The following is an 18,857-nucleotide window of genomic DNA, read 5'->3' as shown; positions in this document are numbered from 1 at the left end:
TTTGGTTTTAAACGTCACCTAGGTTAGCCTAGCACGGGGTAGCTGGCATGGGCAGGTAACGTCAAAAAAAAAAAAATTAAAGTCGGGTTATAGTTTTTGTGTCTCGTAGAAATGCCAACATGGCTTTCAGGATGTTCTGGCACTTTCGTCCGGAACCGTCGGGTGCAAGGATGTCATTTGTTGTGAGGTCGCTCTTGCCAAGTCTTTTGCGCAGTGCTGCTCGTTGAGTTTCATATGCTGGACAGACACACAGAATGTGTTCCACCGTCTCTGCGGAGTTACACTGGGAGCAAAGTGGGTGCTGCCCCTTACCTATCTTCGTAAGGAAAGCATTCGTGTAGGCCGTGTTTGTGCGCAGGCGTCGCACAAGAGTCTGCGCCGCCCGAGATAGGCCGGACAGCGCACCTCTTGGTAGCGCCGGTTTTGGCTTGCTGTCTTGAAGGTGCCAGTGGACGTTGAGTGCCGCCTGCTGTGGGTGTGGTGGTGTGGGGACAGTGCGAGGCGCTAGGTGAGCTTCACCGGCCAGACTGTCAGCCCGTTCGTTGCCCTTAATGCCAGTGTGTCCTGGGATCCACTGGAAACATACCGTAGATCCGTGGGATAACAGGAACGATAGAGTTTGTCTCGCTGCAGTGGTCGCGGGATCCGCGCATTCTGCATTGGCCAGTTTCTGGAGGGCACACCTTGAGTCGGTGAGGAGCACCATCCGGTGAGGTGACAGCTGGGCAGCCGCTTGGAGGGCCTTGTCAATAGCCACTAGCTCGGCCGTCGTGGAGGATGTAGGCGCCTGTAGCCTGCCGCACCATTCCAGGGCTAACTCCGGGATGTAGAAAGCTGCCGTGCTGGATGTTCTAGCCTTGTTTACAGAGCCGTCCGTGTATATCTGCAGCCAACCACCGTAGCGTTCTTCGATGTGTTTTTCCACAGCTTCTCTGAGAGCGTTGATCGGTCCAACTTTTTTGGCTCGCAGGCGCTTGATCCGTAGCTCGATGGATACCTTGGCAACTTCCCAGGGCGCTACCCTTGCTTCGCTCGTCATCGTCGGTAGCGGGCCGGCTATGTTAAGGAAATCTTCTACCGTGTCGTGCCATGACCCTTTGGTCCGAGCTTGGATTCGCTGCAGGAAACACCTGCCTGGGAGAGTCGTAGAGAGCCGGGCTAACTGGGAGAGTCTTCTGGCTCTGGCCTGGACTGTAAGCGGCTCTGCTCCCGCCTCCTGGAGTACCACAGCATTCTTGGCCGCGTTGGGAATTCCCAGTGCTGTACGTAGCCCACGTCTGTGCCCTTGCTCCAGCCTCTCCATATCCGTCTGGGACGGGAACATGTAAGGAAGCCGGTACAGGATTCTAGACGTCACCAGCGCGGACTGGGCGCTAGTGATGGTCCGTTCTGTGCAACCCCATGTGGTACCCGTCATGTGGCGGACAGCGTTCATGGCCGGCCTGCATACGGCGGTTGTCGCTTTCACTGCTTGTGCCCAGCGCAACCGACTTGTGATGACAATTCCTAAGAAGCGTTGTTTGTTCACACACGTGAGGGGTTTTCCTGCCAGTTTGATGTCAGGGGGGCGAAAACGTCGACCATTTCCGCGTACCGGCATCCAGACAGTCTTATCCTGGGAGAGGGATAGCCCGGATTTGGTCAGGAAGGTGTCTACCGCTTGAACGGCGCTTTGTATGCTGCGGTGGATCTGCGTGGTGTAGATGCCCGTAACCCAGAGGCAGATGTCGTCTGCGTAGATCGACACCTGAACCGGGAGAGGGGTCGAAGGAAGAGAGTGCGGTAGTGGTGCCATAACCATGTTGAAGAGAATCGGGCTTAGCACGCTTCCCTGAGGCAGTCCTCTGTGAAGCAGTCTTGGCGAGGATGCCGCGCCTTCAGCTTGAATCTGGATCTTGCGTCCGGTAAGAAAATTGGCCAGGAAGACTTGAATTTTTCCGGTCAGTCCAATCTCTGTCAATCTCCGGAGTATAGTGGATGGCGGCACGCCGTCGTAGGCTCGTTCCACGTCGAGGAAGACTGCCACCGTGTTTCTCCGCCTGTTCTTGTTTTCCTCAAGGTCGCTCGTGAGGTCCAGGATGCTGTCTTGTGCTGCCAGCCCTCTCCTAAAGCCAGTCATGCACTCCGGGAGACACGTGCGTTCTTCCAGGTACCACCGAAGGCGCCCCTGCACAAGTCTTTCGAACAACTTACTTATGCACGAGGTCAGCGAGATTGGGCGGTAAGACTCAGCTTTGTCTGGGGGCTTCCCTGGCTTCAGTAGTGGAACAACCGTTGCTACTTTCCATTCTTCTGGGACGTCGCCAGAGTCCCATATGGAGTTGAACCAGGTGAGGAGGGCCTCGAGTGCATCGTTCGTTAAGTTCGTGAGCGCCTGGTAAGGGATCCCGTCGGGCCCAGCTGCAGTCTTCTTACGACACTTCCGGAGGGCGCTTTGGAGTTCCGGTGCAGTAAAGGGGGCATCTAGGGGCCCAGGCGCAGCGTCGGGTGCCATACATCGCAGAGATTGCTGCTGCATTCCCAACTTCCAAGGCACTACAATCGTTGGGAGAGGTAAAGAAAAGGTGGCGAGGGAGGTACTGGAGGCTTATATGATAAAGAAGGAATGTCCTGATAAGTGTATCAGTCAACCCTCACTTTTCCTTCACAAAAAGGAAGTGGACTTTATTGACACGTGTGGTGGCCGAGTCATTGATGACTAGTCACATTTGTAGTATTTGTGGCTTTTCCTGGTTTTATTTTGCTGTTTCTATTTTTTCGAATAAAAAATTCAGTTGATAGTCAGCGCTCGTCCTGTTTGCCTCTCCGTCTTCGTATTCGTCTTTATTGTGCGCTTTCACTACTTTCAACGTGTATATAGTATGCTGTGTATGTGTGCGCGATCTGTCGCGTACTGTTTTCAATGTTAGTGTTTTTTTTTGCTTTTGCAGCGAACTTTTTCTTTTGTCTCTCCCCCCCCCCTCATGTAATGCCTCCGGGCGCTTTGAAGGAACAATAAATGAAATGAAATAAATTAAATCTGGAGTCCATCAAGCAACTATCCTAAGGGCATTCCTTTTTTCTATTATATATAGTGATATAGTAAACATTGATTCAAATAGCAAATATATAATTTACGCAGATGACTCGCGTATATAATTTTCACACGGATCCGAAGACCTTATAAATAAAGTCAGTGTATTTCGTTTAAGATTTAAAGGTAGGGCTGAAGTAAATTGTTTCAATATCAATGTATCAGAAACAAAATAATGTTCAGCCCCCGTGGTTCGCGTCATACGCTGTACAGTCTCTCGAAATTTGCATCATTCAACATTGAATATGTGAAAAGCATTAAAACGCTCGAAGTTCTTTTCCCTAGTGATACCCTATTTAAAAATAACGCTTCAATCCTGATTGCTATGGGACCCTCTCATCCCTTCAAAACCCTTCAGCCCTTCAAACCCCCTCATACTTTCAAACCCGTTTAGGCCTTCAACCTTTCAGATCCCCTCAGCCTTTGAACTCTTTAGCGCCAAAATGACTTTGAACCAGACCCAAAAGGCAGTTTAAAAAGTGATTAGAAGTTTATATTACGCTGAGTTTTGCACAAATATTGAAACTCAAAAAGGGGATAAAAACCAACGTGTAGTCAGACCCGAGCGTAAGCAGCTGTACGCGAAAGTGATCAGACCAAATTGCGGCAATCGAGTTCTTTGTTGACAAAAAATAACTTTCGATGTACTCAAAATAACGCTGGGCAAGTTCCTGAAACGTACGGTAGTTGAACTCTTGAAAGCCAGTAGGGGCACCACACACACACAGACACACGCACACTGTCAGTAACATGTTTAGCAAAAAAATGAAAGCCGTTTACAACTCCCTGTAACGCCAAATTAGAGTGCAGCTCTTGAGGAGGAGGAGGGAAGGGTACTGGGGGAGTGGGTCAAGTGACCTCGGGGGGCGGGGGTCACGTGACCTTGGGGGTCACGTGACCTAGTGAGAGTCACGTGACCTTGAGGCATCACGTGACGTCGGGGGGGGGTCACGTGACCCGGGGCCACGTGACGATGCCAATGACGTCATCAGTGACGTCACTGATGACGCCATCAGTGATGATGATGATGACGATGCGGATGCCGGTGACGTCATCAGTGACGTCACTGATGACGTCATCAGTGGTGATGACGTTAACGGGGGGTCACGTGACCTCGGGGGGTATTCCCAGGTAACGTGACCCCGGGAGGGGTCACGTGACCTGGGTAACCATCGTGACCCTCGTGAGGGTAACCCTAGTAACCCTTGTGAGGGCAACTCTCGTGACCCTCGTGAGGGTAACTCTCGTGACCCTCGTGAGGGTAACCCTCGTGAAGGTAACCCTTTTGAAGGTAACTAACCCTCGTAACCCTCGTGAGGGTTACGAGGGTAAGTAACCCTCGTGAGGGTAACCCTCGTGAGGGTAACCCTCGTGAAGGTAACCCTTTTGAGGGTAACTAACCCTCGTAACCCTCGTGAGGGTTACGAGGGTACGTAACCCTCGTGACCCTCGTGATCCTCGTGAGGGTAACCCTCATGAGATTAATTCTCGTAACCCTCGTAGCCCTCACGCGGGTTACGAGGGTTGCGGTTACGCCGATGGCGACGGCGACGCCGACGCCGCTCAAGCCGGGAACGGGCGCCTAAGAGCTGCGCTCTAAAACCACGAACGCGAAACCAACATGGGCCTCCGTTGACAAAATCCTGAGCATGGGTCATGGTGTCGTTCGTGGTGTCGTCGCGGTGGCTTCTCCGGCATTGTTTTCACTAAGTGGACTCTTGAAGCCAGATGAACCAAGAAGCAGAAGGAACATGGCCCCGAGACCCTCCTTATCCGCATACTGAGCTGCATGCTTTAAAATATATATCCCACGGGTTGGACGGGAACAAGACACTGGGTGACCGCTTTTTGCAAACCGCGTTACAAAATGGCCCGGCGGCTTCCCCAACGATTATCTCCTGAAGGGTGGGTGATTTTCCTCAGAGATCCGTTAAAACGGTTTTTATGGGTCACTTTTTTTCAGGAAAGATCGCCACAGATTTCACAGACATCTCAAAATACAATACCGGACTTCTCACACCCTTCGGAATTCCTGGAAAGGTATGTCAGCTCCCTAGAAAGCGTCGATGAACATGTCAGACCCCTCAGACGTTTTTGAGGAGTACGTCAAGTTCTTGCAGAAATCCTGTTATATGGTTTTTCAGTGGGGTTTGTGCGTGCTCCTTCATCGGCTAAACCAACCAAGAGCTGCGAATGCCCCTAAACTTGTGCTTATAGTATGTGTGTTTGTGGTAATATGTGCTTTCGACTGTGCTCTGACTTAAGATTACAGTGTGAGATATGACTCCGGATACACAGCACGGCAAACGCTGTTACGCGATAGACAATAAAAGTCCTATTTGGACACGCCCGAGTAGCCTCAGCCGACAGCGTCTCCGCCGCTCAAAAAGTGCAGATAGAAAAAATGAAAAAAAAGTGGCTCGTTCCCATGGCACTCAGGCATGCCATCCTTCCGCTCGGAGCGTCTGCTCCGAACTCGAGGGATGCTGGCTTGAACACCGCGCCAGAGATCCCTCCGCGACCACACTAGCGGTACGGCAGCTTTCCGATCACCGTTTGCCTGACGCCGGCTGCCGCACATGAATTTATACACAAGCTCCCAACACACCCCATCAAGAGATTGACACCCTCCCTTCCACCCCCGATATACGCCCCTCACAACCCCAAACCCCCTCCCTTACATATAGAACGACTCCGCCCTCTCCCCTTTTTGTCCCCTTCAATTTGTTTACTTCATCGGTGGAAACAATTTTTCTTTTCTTTTAACTCCAGGAAAGTACTAATGTCTTCATACTTTCTAATGATGAGTCCACCACCTTTGGGCATCTCAGTAGTAAACAATAGTTGGCCAAGTTGAGAAGCCAATTAATGTAGTATGTAGTCACTTCGAAGGACCAAGGAAACATAGTGAGAAAGGAGCCACAATCTCAAATTGAGTCTTATGAAAGGTCAGAGCTTTGCGGAGCTTTTGAAAACGCGAAGCGTTCCTGACGGTGAGACGCGCGGCAAAACTTTCTCAGTACCGATTAACCATCAAGTTTTGATTTCCATAGGCATCTTCGGTACGGCATCCCGTACCGACCGAAGGCACTGCTTGCAGGTCGTTAAAGGGGCGGTGCAATGATTTTAACACTGAACGAATGTGCAGCTTGTATTTTTTATATTGTTTACTTCGGCATAAGTAAGAGAAAAAGTGCCACCATACCCCAAAATACCTCTATTTTGCTGCAGAAGAAAAACCCCTTTTTTTCCCAACCTGCGGCCACATGGTGGCCGCAAATGGAACCTGTGGTGTGACGTCATTCGGAGTGATTTTTGTAAGTGATAGTGCTAGGCAATTGTAAGCTTGATTTAAGGTTAAGTTTAAAAAATCTTGTTGTTTAGGCATGCAGAAACGCTTCAAAAGCCTAATATTGCCGCTAAAAGGGTATGAACTATTTGTGGCGCCATCTACCGCAAGTCAACAGAACCTGCCGTCGCCGTCATCCGTCGACTCCCGTGGCGCCTACGGCGGCTACACGAGCAACCCGGACGTTTTGTCTTTCCCTCGCTCGACGGAGTGCGTTGGTCATGGTCCGTAGTATCGTGGTATCGTTATTGTTCCTGGTGTCTCGACCTCGACTTTGACTTCGACTGCCCGCCGAGCCGCCATGTTGGTCGGGAATCGACGGGAGAGCGGGCGAGCGGCGAGCCTGGCGAGCCGGCGAGCGCTGGGGAAACGGAAGCCAGAAGAACCCAACCGGAAACCAACGCCACTCCGAATGACGTCACAGGCGAAGCTGGTGCCGCTTCAATGTTGAGTTGAGGGGTGCCGAAGATACCAATTTCTTTTATTTTTTTTAATGAAAACTAGGGAAAGTAGGAAAGAATAGTTTTCGGTCCTTCCTTTTATATGTGGCCGGGATCAATTCCCGCAATTAATTAGCCAAAGTTCGCAAATTGTTGCACCGCCCCTTTAAATACGTACCTCGACACTCGAATCCTGCCTCTCTAGGCTCAGTTAAAAAAAAAAAAATTATTACTGGTGAAGCATAATCAATATTTAGTTAGTGCAAGCCCGAAAGGTGCCTAGTTTGCCAGCATGTTTGCTCTATGTAACATCAAGTCGAACCTCACAGACATCTGGTGCACGGGCGACACGCCTTTCTGTGACGACTGCCCTCACGAGCACGAATAAATAGTACTTCTACTGCTACAAAAAATGAGCCGTGTCTTCCCACTACACGCCCGTCACTGGCAAAAGAAAATAAACACAAAAATATTGCCCCCCTCTTGTACAAAAACAACCGTAAACACTTCATCATATCAACATTTATCTTCCACCCATATTTGATACCGATCGGAATTGAAGTATTACCAAACCCTGTGATCAGCTGCGACGGAGAGGGTCCCGCCCTGCTTCTTGGTAACCCTCTTAGGCAAGCTTTTACGGACGATGGGAGGCTGTCTCTAAACGGGAGCCCGGTTTATAATGTTGACGAAATACAACAAGCCTGAAAAAGCATATTAGGAATAATCTTTTAGTGCGTGGTTACTCCGGAAAAAAAAATGTGTTGCGAGTTTTCAAAAACACGATTGGGGATCGCATCACAAGGAATGTATCTCAACGTGCTTCTGCCTAATAGACAATATAAGACCTTTCAGCCTTTCCGCTCTGGTGAAAAAAGAAGCACAGCGGATCTGTAGCTTCTGTTCTCGACGGTGGCTTTTCAGGCGAGCTATCTGCTCTTCTTTTGCAAGGGAATCTGAAGCGCTTGACACAGCGGAACTTAAGCCGATAGCAACTTCGCGGCGGTTGCGGAACCATTCGCGCTGCCTGCTGCGCACATGGCCTCCTCGTTCCTCTCCAGTTCTTTTTGCTCCGAATAGAGTTCCTTTATAGGCTCCCTACGGGAGCCAGGGTTGCGCGTCTGTTTTCCACCTTCCGCCGCGCCGCTATTCGCAGAGATCTGATCACGTGAGAGCCGGATCAAGTGCCGTGCAGGAAAGTAGACGATGCGTGTTCCCCGGCGTACGTTCCCCTGGTTTTGAGCGCGCTGTGCGGCTCGAACGCGCAGCGCCGCTATTCGCCGAATTCAGTCACGTGACGAGTGGGATCAACATGCCGTGCGGGAAAGACGGCGCTACGGGGATGAACGCGCAACTCTGGCTCCCGTAGGAGCCTATACAGGAACTCTACCTGATGATGATGATGCTTGTGGCTATCCCCTTTGAAACCGGTGGTCAGGTATGTCGTGTCCAAGCCATGTGGCTTTCACTTTCCACGCTTTCCTTTACTTTTCCACCAATTTTCTAGTCGCCGCTTTGTGACGTCGACAGTTCATCCATCTGTGGTGTTCCCGTGATTTGTGCATGGATGGAGGCCCAGTGCCTGTAGTTGCAAGGGTAGCACTGGGGCCGCTGCCGCTGGTGGACCCACTGCCGCTTATGCGACTGCCGTAGTCTGTCTGGCCCGGCTTGTGTTGTTTTGGCTAGGCCCCTGGTTGTGCACGCGCCGCGCCTCATCCCATTATGGCGTCAGGCCGGTGCGGTACAGAACTAGGTGCCTGATGGTTTCGTCTTCTTGACTGCAGGCCCCGCAAAGCACTGATTCTATTGCTGGATCAAACCGCTGCCGATATAGTCTCGATCGCACCGCTCCTGCTCGGGCCTCAAACAGGTGACGGATGCCTAGACTGTTATCATAAGGCCTCCGGTTTAATTGTGCCGTTGTGAGCGCTATAGATTTGGAGTGAGGCTTTCTTGTTTGCATCCTTAACCTAGTGGGTCGTCTCTGCCTCTTTGACCCGTCGGCTCACCTCACTTGCCCACTTACTCGCAGTCGTCTCCATGACTGGCTGTGTGAAGAATCCGTACTTCTTACGGAGCTGGTTGACCCGCTTCGTCCACTGCGTCTGCACGCCGTTGATACTGATATGGTGCAACACTCGCCTTGCCCACCGATGCCTGTCCACATGTGGAAGTCGTCCCTGGTACGGTAGTTTGCTGATGCCACTCGTGCCTCAAACGTCGACCACCCGATGTCTCCTTCTATGGCCTCAATCGCCACGTTGCCGTGGCAGTTGAGTGCTTGGCGACCGACATCCCTCTGTCTGCGTTCTATCCAGGCTCGTGTGTCAGCCGAGGCATAGACAATCTCATTGGTAAATGTGAGCCCAGGCACATGAACAGCTTTCCACAATTTCTTGATCATGAGATATCTGTTACAGCTCCACATTATGCGCCGACGTAAGATATTTTGCCCTCTCTGAGCTGCCTGTCGAAGGTGTAGTTGGTATTGGTCACAGTAGTCGGGCCTATTCGTTAGTGTGACTCCCAGGTACCTATACTTCCCAGACATCGTAACGTCTTCCTTCTGCAGTTGTAACTTATTATTTACCATGCCGTTCCCAGAGAACTGCACCACTACCGATTTCTGAACATTAAACTTCAGACCCACTACGGACGATGCATCCACGCAAATATCTGCTAGCCTCTGCAACGTGTTCACGTCTTCAGCTATGAGGACGAGATCATCCGCGTATGCAAGACCTGGTAATGTCTAGTGCGCCACGCATCCATCTTCTATGCGGCAGAGTGAAAACCCTAAACCGGATGTTATTAATTTGCGCTCCATATCTGCCGTGTACGAAATGTACAGTAGAGGTGAGAGAAGGCATCCCTGCTTAGTCCCCTCTTTGCATTGACACACGTAGAACGTATGTCTCCAAACGCGGCTGTAACAGTACCTCCCTCTTATAGTCGCTGTATTAATTGCGTCCACTGCATGGTCATGCACGTCTCCAGCCTCTTGCGGCAGTGGAACAGGGACCCATGTGGCACGCTGTCATATGCCTTAGCGACATCCAGGAAGCAGCATATGAAGTCCCTGTCTTCTTTTCTGGCTATCTCTATGATCTGTGTTAAAACAAAGAGGTTATTCTCTAGTCGGCGGTATTTTCGGAAGCCGTTCTGAAGCTCAGTCAGCTTTCCATTCCCCTCTGCCCAGGCACACATTCATTCTTTTATCACATGCGCGAACACTCTGTAGATGTTGCTTGTCACGGTCAGAGAGTGGTAGTCCTGCAAACCTCAGAAGAAGGGTTGCCGCCATCTATGAGCGACAGAGGCAACCAATTCTCTGCTTGCCGCCGTCGCCCATAGATGGCGGGAGCTGTCCAGAGTTCGGTGTAGGGAGGCCTTAGTGAAGGGTGGGCGAAACTATACACGTTTGCAAGTCCGGTCTCAGGGCGCCGCCATCTTCCTCAGTGGGGTGCGCTCTCGGGAGCGGCCATAATCCGATTACGACGCCTTAGCAAGGCTTCGTAATCGGATTATGACTGGTCCAAGCGCACCCCAGACAGGCAAGATGGCAGCGCCCTGAAGCCGGACTTGCAAACGTGTATAGTCGGTTACAAGTCAAGAAGGTAGGAGAAGCTCCTCCCACAAGTGTGATGCGCCCGTTGCAAATCTCTCCGCAGCCGAAAGAAGAGTTCACTGGAAACACTCCTTGTTCCGCTTCAATGAATTCCCACTTGTCTCCGATCCCACTTTTTAAGAAAGCGACCTTTGTATTCATCGGAGAGGGAACCGAGCCCCTGAAAGCAGCCTTTGTATCCATCGGGGGGGAAGCTAATCCCCGAAAGTCGTATTTGTTTCCGTCGGTGGGGGAGAACTCTAATCTCCCTCTCGTGGCTTCCACAATGCTAAGTCAAAGTCGAAAAATAAAGCAAATATGTACAGAAGAGCAAGACCCTCCTCGCGCGTTGGCCGCGACGTCACGGAAACGGTGGAACGCTATTGGATGCGGAGGTGGCGGAGGGATATCTGATTCCCTTTGAGGGGCATTTGCCGCTACCTTCTTAACCTGTAACTGACTATAGAGCACTATATAGCTCCTACGGAGCAGAGTAGCGCAATCCTTTGATCCGCGTGTTTCGCCGATAACATGGCCGACAGAGCAGCTCGGCGCGAGTCACGTGGTACTCAGGGTTCCAGGAGGCGGCCCGCCCTATGGGAGAATACATGGAGATCGACTCAACACGGCTGATTAAAAAATAAACGCCAAGTTCACACTTTTCGAAACTAGTTGTTGAAGTTGGTAAAGCAATAAACACTTTATCAAAGTTTTAATAATATTGGATGCGTGTGAAAATTTTGCGAAGGCAATTTTCAAAGCAATGGCGTTTGGAGCAGACGACTGTTTTACGCAGCGGAGATAGACTTTATGGATTGGCCGGAGCGGGTCACGTGAACGGTGTGACGTCGCCGCGTCGTCTGCTGCATAATGCTGCTCAGGCAATTTAAAAAAAAAAAAAAAAGTTATTTCATGGCGCACAACTTAGCGCAAATTATTGTAAACTATTCCCTTATTATGTCAAAAACTATTGTCGTTCCATAGATCGCCAAAATAATCAGGAAGCAGCGATTTACGCCCGTTCCCCATGCATTTGTGGCCGAAGTTGGAACCCCCGGGCGTTCGCCGCTAGTCGCCGAGAGACGGCGTTCTAGATTGCGGTAGTCTGCTCCGAAGGAGCTATATAGTGCTCTAGGCGAAACTAGAGTACTATATAACTCCTTCGACAACTTCGGAGCGGAGTTGCGCAGAGCTCTGAATAGCGCAGAGCCGTATATGGGGAGAGTTTGGTCAGTCTATGATATCGCCGCCGTGACGCTCTCCTCCCAAGTTAGCCAATCAGCAAGCGGCGTAGAGCGAGAGGCATGAGCGCATGCGCGTGAACTCCCGGCTGCTCCCACCTGAGTGGGGAGGGCCGCCATCTTCGATCATTCTCCCGGCGGAATGCGAGCGATCGGCATCTAAATCTCGATTATTGCCTTTTATATCGCTGGCTCTGGCAAGAAAATGACATTCTGTTATTCCTCTGTGGGTTAAAAAGCTAATAAACGAAGATTTTTCGGCGTATGGCCACAAACTTCTATTCAGGTGAAAAAGAAGTCGGCCCGTAGCAGACGACGCGTAGCCTCAGCAGTGCTCTTCTCCGACCAGTCTCCGACAGCGTTGCTAAAAAATGGCAGTCGTCTCTCTGCTCCCTTCTTTCTCTCTCGCCCCTTCGGCGCTCCCGTCCCTTTCATTTACTTTTCTCCTCTCCGGGGCCTTCGTCATCGCACCCACTGGCCAAACTCTCCCAATATACGGCTCTGGAGTAGCGCAATCTAGAGCGCCATCTCTCGACGAGTAGTGCCGAACGCCCGGAGGTCCTAACTCCAGTCAGCAATGCATGGGCAAAGCAAGAAAATCGTTGTTTTTTCAATATTGTGGGAATGTAGGGACCGGCAATAGTTTTTGACATAATAAAGGAACATTATAGAATAATTTGCGCTAAGTTGTGTGCCACGTAAGGAAGTATATTTTTTTTAATTGCTTGCGCCGCATTATTGAGCAGACGCCGCGACGGCGTCACGGCGACGTCACACCGTTCACGTGACCCGCTCCGGCCAACCCAAAAAGTCCATCTACGCTGCGTACAACCATCGTCTCCTTCAAACGACATTGCCTTGGAAATCGCCTTGTCAAACGTTTCACACGCATCCAATATTATGAAAACTTTGATAAAATGTTTAGTGCTTTACCAACTTCCCGATAGATTAGTTTTGAAAAGTGTGAACTCGGATTTTATTTTTTAATTAGCTGTGTCGTCGATCTTCATGTGTTCTCCCATAGGGCGGGCCGCCCCTTGAAACCCCGAGTACCTCGTCACTCGCGCCGAGCTGCTCTGTCGGCCATGTTGTCGGCTAAACACGCGGATCGAAAGATTGCGCTAGCCTGCTCCGTGGGAGCTTTATAGTGCTCTAGTCACGCCTATGGTCCCTACCAATCCGACGATCCTTTGCATTATGTGACGCCACGTGGTTGCTGTGGATATCAGCCATTGAGTCTTGCGAAATCAAGTGTGTAGTAGCGTACTGGCGCTTATGATACGTTTTACGAATATTGGGGCACCCTAAAAAGAAATAACGTAATAGACGTGTTTATGTAGGCATTCTTTGGGTTATCAACACAACAACCGGAGAACTTCCGGTTTTCGTTGGACAATTCCTTTCAATCCTCCCGCGAAGGAAAATAAAAAAGGAAGAAACGAGAGTTTCGCGACAACGTCGTCTTGGCGTCGCCTTCGCACTCCGAGCTGACCCCCTCGAAAGTCAAAACCACTAGCCTCCCCTGTCAATCGCACGAGTCTTCGAAGAAAAACAAACCAAACGCTCGCTGATGAAAACTAGTCCGCGTCGCACCTCAAAGCGCGAGGTCAAACCACGAACAATTATTGAGACCCGAGTTGACCGAACCGCAGACGAAGCAGCCGTCAGCCTGACCAACTCGGGACAACCGGACACCCTAAAAATGAAAGTCCCAGAACACCGCCGGCACCGTCGGCGGAAAGAAAGGCGAAAGAAATGCTTGAAGGGAGCGAAAACCAAATCCTCCGCTTAGTTAATTTTGCACTGGCGAAAAGTGCACCGACCCCCCGAGCCGACAGATACCCCTGCAACTCTCGGCGAGGCAAGGTCGTTAGGCCCTTCGAGGGTTCGTTGAATAACGCAGTGCTAATCCACCTCATGTCCTTCGGGTCTCCAGAGCGCAATTAAGCTTGAAAAAAAAAAATTAAACCTAGGGACCAAGAAGACCTAGAAACAAATGAGCATAAATGCAAAAGAACCAAAATCGGCAGAATTTGACATGCATACTAACTCAGCTTTCTGCGGCATATCCGCAGAGAGGAGGAAAGCGCGACTAACCTCAATCACTGCTCAAAATGAGAGGGCAAGCACGCCCGTACCTTTGGCTGCATTGCCACAGAAAGTTGTCCCCGACTCAAGATAGCTGGACCAAAAACACACGTCGTACCTTTCAAAGTTTTCTTTTAGAGCGCAGCTCTTAGGCGCCCGTTTCCGGCTTGAGCAGCGTCGGCGTCGCCGTCGGCGTAACCGCGCGGTGCCTTATCTGTAAATTTCCCCGCTAAATTTAGCGAGAAATTTCCCCGCTAAATTTAGCGGGAAGTTTCCCAGCCATATTTAGCGGTAAAATTTCCCCGCGAATTTTAGCGGAAAAAGTTCCCCGCGAAATTTAACTGAAAAAATTAGTGAAAAAATGTCCCCGCTAAATGACGAGAAAATTGATTCGCAAAATTTAGCGAGGAATTTTTTTTAGCTAAACTTAGCGGAGAATTTTTTCTGATCAATCTAGCAGAAAAGTTTCTCCGCTAAGTTTAGCGGAAAAGATTCCCCGCTTAATTTAACGGAAAAATTTCCCCGCCAAATTTAGCGGAAAAATGTACCCGCTAAATTTAGCGGAAGAAATTCCCCGCTATATTTAGTGGAAAAAAATTCCCCGCTTAACTTACCGGAAAAATTTCCCCGTATATTTAACGGAAAAATGTCCCCGCTGAATTTAGCGAAAAAAATTATCCGCTAACTTTAGCAAAAAATTTCCCCGTTAAATTTAGCGGGAAAATTTCTCCGCCAAATTTCTCGGAAAATTTTCCCCTAAATGGGAGGCGAGGAGGAGAGGAGGAGGCACATCCTCCTCTTCATACCTTCCCCTCCTTCTCCTCAAAGCTGCGCTCGAATTCGGCATTACAGGTAATTGTAAACGTCTTTTTTTTTTCTTTTTGCACTCGGGTTTGTATATCTACAAGCGAATATTGCGAGAATAATATTTCTTGCCACAACAAAGGAACCACGACAGAGAGGCACTTGAAGGTGGGGGAACATTTGGTGTAGAGGACTGCGATACAGGGATTTCCCCAGGAATTCAAATTAGAGGGGTGTCTAAATTTTTAGGACGTGGGGGGGGGGGGGGGGGGCATCGAGAATAGAGGAATCGTTGCAAATCAAGGGGTGCCTTCAGAAAAACAAGGGGGTGGGGAGGGGGGTACACTTCCCCTGGGGGGTTTGTAGGTGAATTACTGCTGCATTATGTGGCAACCACGGACAAGTTATGTAAAAACGGTATATAAAAGATAGTTTTTATTTTAAATATTCTGTTAAAATCTCCTAGACGTTCTGGCGCCAGCTGTAGAGAAGATCATTATATGTTTTTATTGTCATCAATGCATCTTTACTTTTTCGCTATGACAAAAATATTGATATAATACTGTATAATAATAATAATAATTATAAATTGTTTTATTTCTCTCGTGCCCACAAACAACCTCTCGGTTTACAGTGTGGTGCACTAAACATACATGGAGTAAAACCTAAAAATACAGGAAACAAGAAAGTTGTATCAATAAAAGTCATGCAACATTATCGTAATGCAAAAATTTATTATTGATTAATTCACAAACATCCAGTCACGAAGATTTAACAGAAAATCCTGGGTGGATAACAAGATGTCGAGGTTAAATTTCTTTGAATCAAAATCAATATGTAATTTTGACAATGGGTTTACTGCCGACATGCAAGTTGGATAAAAAGTTGAAATGTTTCGACTCGGGCGAGCGGGAACATGAAACTCAATAGTTTGTAATAAAGCCGCCGAATTTACCCTACAATGAGCAACTTTGTGAAGGAATAAAAAATCTCTGTACCGCCTTCTCAAGGCCAATTTATGCAGCGAAAATTTACGAAGCAAAGTTTCGTAGTGATAAAAACATCTCCTTCTAATGTAGCGGTCATATAAAATTCTTACCATTCGTTTTTGCACATTTTCAATGGCTAGCTCTAGCGACAGAGTCAATGAATTCCAAATGACTCCGGCAAATTCCAGTAGCGATCGAAATGGAGTCTTAAATAAGAGTAGCAAGCAAGGGTGAGTTGAAAATTGACAACAAATTCTTGAAATCATTCCTAACGTCCTCAACGCTGCATTTACAGTAGCGAAGACATGATTGTTGAAAGAAAGTGAGCTGTTAATATACACTCCAAGGCCCCTGATAAAGGAGACAGAAGGAACTAATACGCCATCCAGGTAATATTCAAAACAAATGACATCACCTAGATAATACCATTGATTTGGATTTCAAGGGGTTAAGGAACAAGCTGTTTTCTAAACATCATCTTGAAACATGACTTAGATCTGCTTGGAGAAGAGAGCAGTCAGATAGTGACTTCACACTTAGAAATAACTTAACATCGTCAGCAAATAGAAGGATGTTAGCATTGCTGACACAATAAGCAATACCATTTACAAACAACAGGAACAAAAGCGGGCCAAGAATTAAGCCCTGCGGCACGCCAGACGTTGAAATAAACAGTACAGAAAAGATGCCATTGACACGAACAGAATTGCGACGATCACACAAGTAGCTATGAAACTATCTACACAAATGCGGGCTGAAACCATGTGAGGCCAGCTTGCTCAACAATAAATCGTACCTAACTCAGTCAAATGCTTTAGACACGTCTAGGTAGATGGCGTCAACTTGACCTCTACTAGTAACTATTGGTGCGGTGAAACTTAAAAACGAACAGAAATTGGACCCTACAGACCTACCTTTTAAGAAACCATGTTGTTCATCAGATATCACCGTGTTCAGGTAAACATAAACACGTTTATGAACTACTTTCTCAAAAAAACTTCGCAAATCCACATAATAATGACACCGGACGATAATTACTAGCTAAACAAGAATCACCTCCTTTTAATACAGGGACAACAACGGCGAACATCCAGAGCTCAGGAAAAAGTCCTTGTTTAAGTGATAAGTTAAAAATATGACACAAAACAGGGGCAAATATAGCACAGCATCCTTTGATGATAAAAGTGGGTATGCCGTCAATACCCGTAGAAAATTTCGGCTTCATTTGATCTATTGCTTCGATTATATCTTCAATGTCGACAGCAAAATAAGTAAAAAAGGTCACCACGTTCTACACCCAAGGTGTTAATATAACTCGATTGCTGAGTCAAGTAGCAAGAGCTATAAAAGTCAGCAAAACAATTTGCTACTTCAGCTGGTAACGATTTGTACCTAGCACCATCACGAAGGCAAATGTCCGAATTCTTTTCCCGAAGGTGTTGTTTCGCGTATCTCCAAAACTCTTTAGGATTTTTAGACAAACTACCTTCAAGATCATTGAGATCCATAAGCTTGTCCTGTTTATACAGTTGTTTAACCAGGCGTCGATAAATACTGAATTTTTGATACCAAACCTCCAGTCCTGTCTTTTTATATAAACGATGATAGTGAAGTCTTTTCTTTGAGGAAAGCTTCAAATCTTTAGAAAACCAGCTAGGATAGTGGGAGGGGCACGTGCGCTTTTTCGGAACAAAGAAATTAAGTGCGTCTTTAATAAGGCTTGATTTGCGGTCCGCCAAGTATAACGCAGCTCTCCCTGAGTATTTTTAGGACCTTTACTGGGTTCATAGGTACAGTATGCATGTATCTACAGCGTGGGAGAAATGAATTGAACGCACTTTAAAAGGACCGCATAAATCGGCTTACCGCGCTGGGATTTACTACAAAGGTGCTCGAAGCTGGTTGCTTTCATTAATTCAAATTCTTTATTGATCCCTGAATCAGAGAAAGGAGGCAGAGAAAAAAGCAACTGACACGCTGCTTGACTAGCCTCTGCCCGCCATAGTAGCCCAGGGAAGAACACACATAAACGTAAAGACACTAGCATTTGACATATTCATTATAGAATGGGAAAGACATCATATATATTGCTAAAAAGAAGAATGTAAACAAAATGGAGAGAAAAAAGAAACTAAAAAGTACGACAGAAATAACAACACGCGCAAAACGCATACAATCGTGTTATACAAAACTGCTTTTCTTTTTTTTGCATGGGAGTAACTTCTAGACAAAAAGTGAACATATTTGTTTGGAGGACATACTGAAGATATCTATATCGAGTTCATTGCGAGTTTGAACCAGACTTGTACGTAATCTGTTACAAGTAACGCAATTACTTGCAATCCCTTACATTTATCTGTAATTTTGTAACGGAATAATTACATATTTCCTCGAGTAATTTTAAGTAATCCCATTACATATTTTACGTAACGGATTCCTTGTAATCCGTTACATTTTGTTTTTCCAGGACCAACCCCCCCCCCCCCCCCCCCCCGTCAAAAAAAGAAATGGTTGTTTTTATTTTGGTAAAGTTGAGCGGCCGTGACACTGTCACGCGAATTGACCAGCGCAAAGGGAGGCTTGGCACTCTTCAGTTCCGCGAAGCATTTTTTTGCGACACCAAGCCCCTGAATCTATTTTTTTAGACACTAACAACAATTTCAAAAAATCCAAATATACATTTCTAAAAAAAAAAAGAATTAAAAAAGCGGGGGGGGGGGGGACAAATTATATTGTTTGTTTTTAGTTTCTTTGTTTTTCTTTGCTATTGAAGAAGGGGAGAACAGGACACCAAGGGATTGTGTGTCTCTTCGAATAGCTCGAGGCGGTAAGTGCACAGGCAAGAATTAACATTGTCCTCTGTTATAGTGACTACGACCCTTTTCGTAATGTCAGGACACGAGACAACGCTCCGTCTACCCTAAAATTCACTAAAAGAGATGTGATCATATGTGAGGGTGCTATTGCCACAAGCATCCTCGTTCGTTGCGGCACATTTATCATCTTCTCTTAGAAAGCCGGATGTATTTTTTTTCTGTTTCTTTCACCTTACTTGACCCTGCTTTAAGAGCTACTTACTTTTTGTAGTCCAACTTCTAGGGTTGGCCCATTTTATTTGTGAATTCCAGCCAGGTTATCTACATCTCAGTCACCCTTTTTGTGAGTCAGCTTTTTGCGACACTTCGAAAATGGTAATAGTCTTCCTTCATTCTTCTTCCTGTTTTTACCCTAACAGGACGCACCCTATCTCAAGCAGATATTTTTAA

General features: G+C 47.7%; 1 protein-coding gene across 1 annotated transcript; it reads right to left on the bottom strand.

Annotated features, from left to right (window-relative positions):
* Positions 1 to 252: 252 nt before the first annotated feature.
* LOC120843108 lies at positions 253 to 1,264 on the bottom strand. Its single transcript, XM_040214339.1, has 2 exons — positions 684 to 1,264; positions 253 to 574 (listed from the first exon to the last, which is right to left on the bottom strand). The coding sequence occupies exons 1-2, from the start codon at positions 1,037 to 1,039 to the stop codon at positions 505 to 507; spliced, it is 426 nt and encodes a 141-aa protein (XP_040070273.1). The 5' UTR covers positions 1,040 to 1,264; the 3' UTR covers positions 253 to 504.
* Positions 1,265 to 18,857: the final 17,593 nt, after the last annotated feature.

Source organism: Ixodes scapularis, unplaced genomic scaffold, assembly GCF_016920785.2.
Source record: "Ixodes scapularis isolate PalLabHiFi unplaced genomic scaffold, ASM1692078v2 PGA_scaffold10__122_contigs__length_95168666, whole genome shotgun sequence".
NCBI classification, from domain to species: Eukaryota; Metazoa; Arthropoda; class Arachnida; order Ixodida; family Ixodidae; genus Ixodes; species Ixodes scapularis.
The sequence above is the reverse complement of the archived record's forward strand: the minus strand, read 5'-3'. Positions and strand labels throughout refer to the sequence as shown.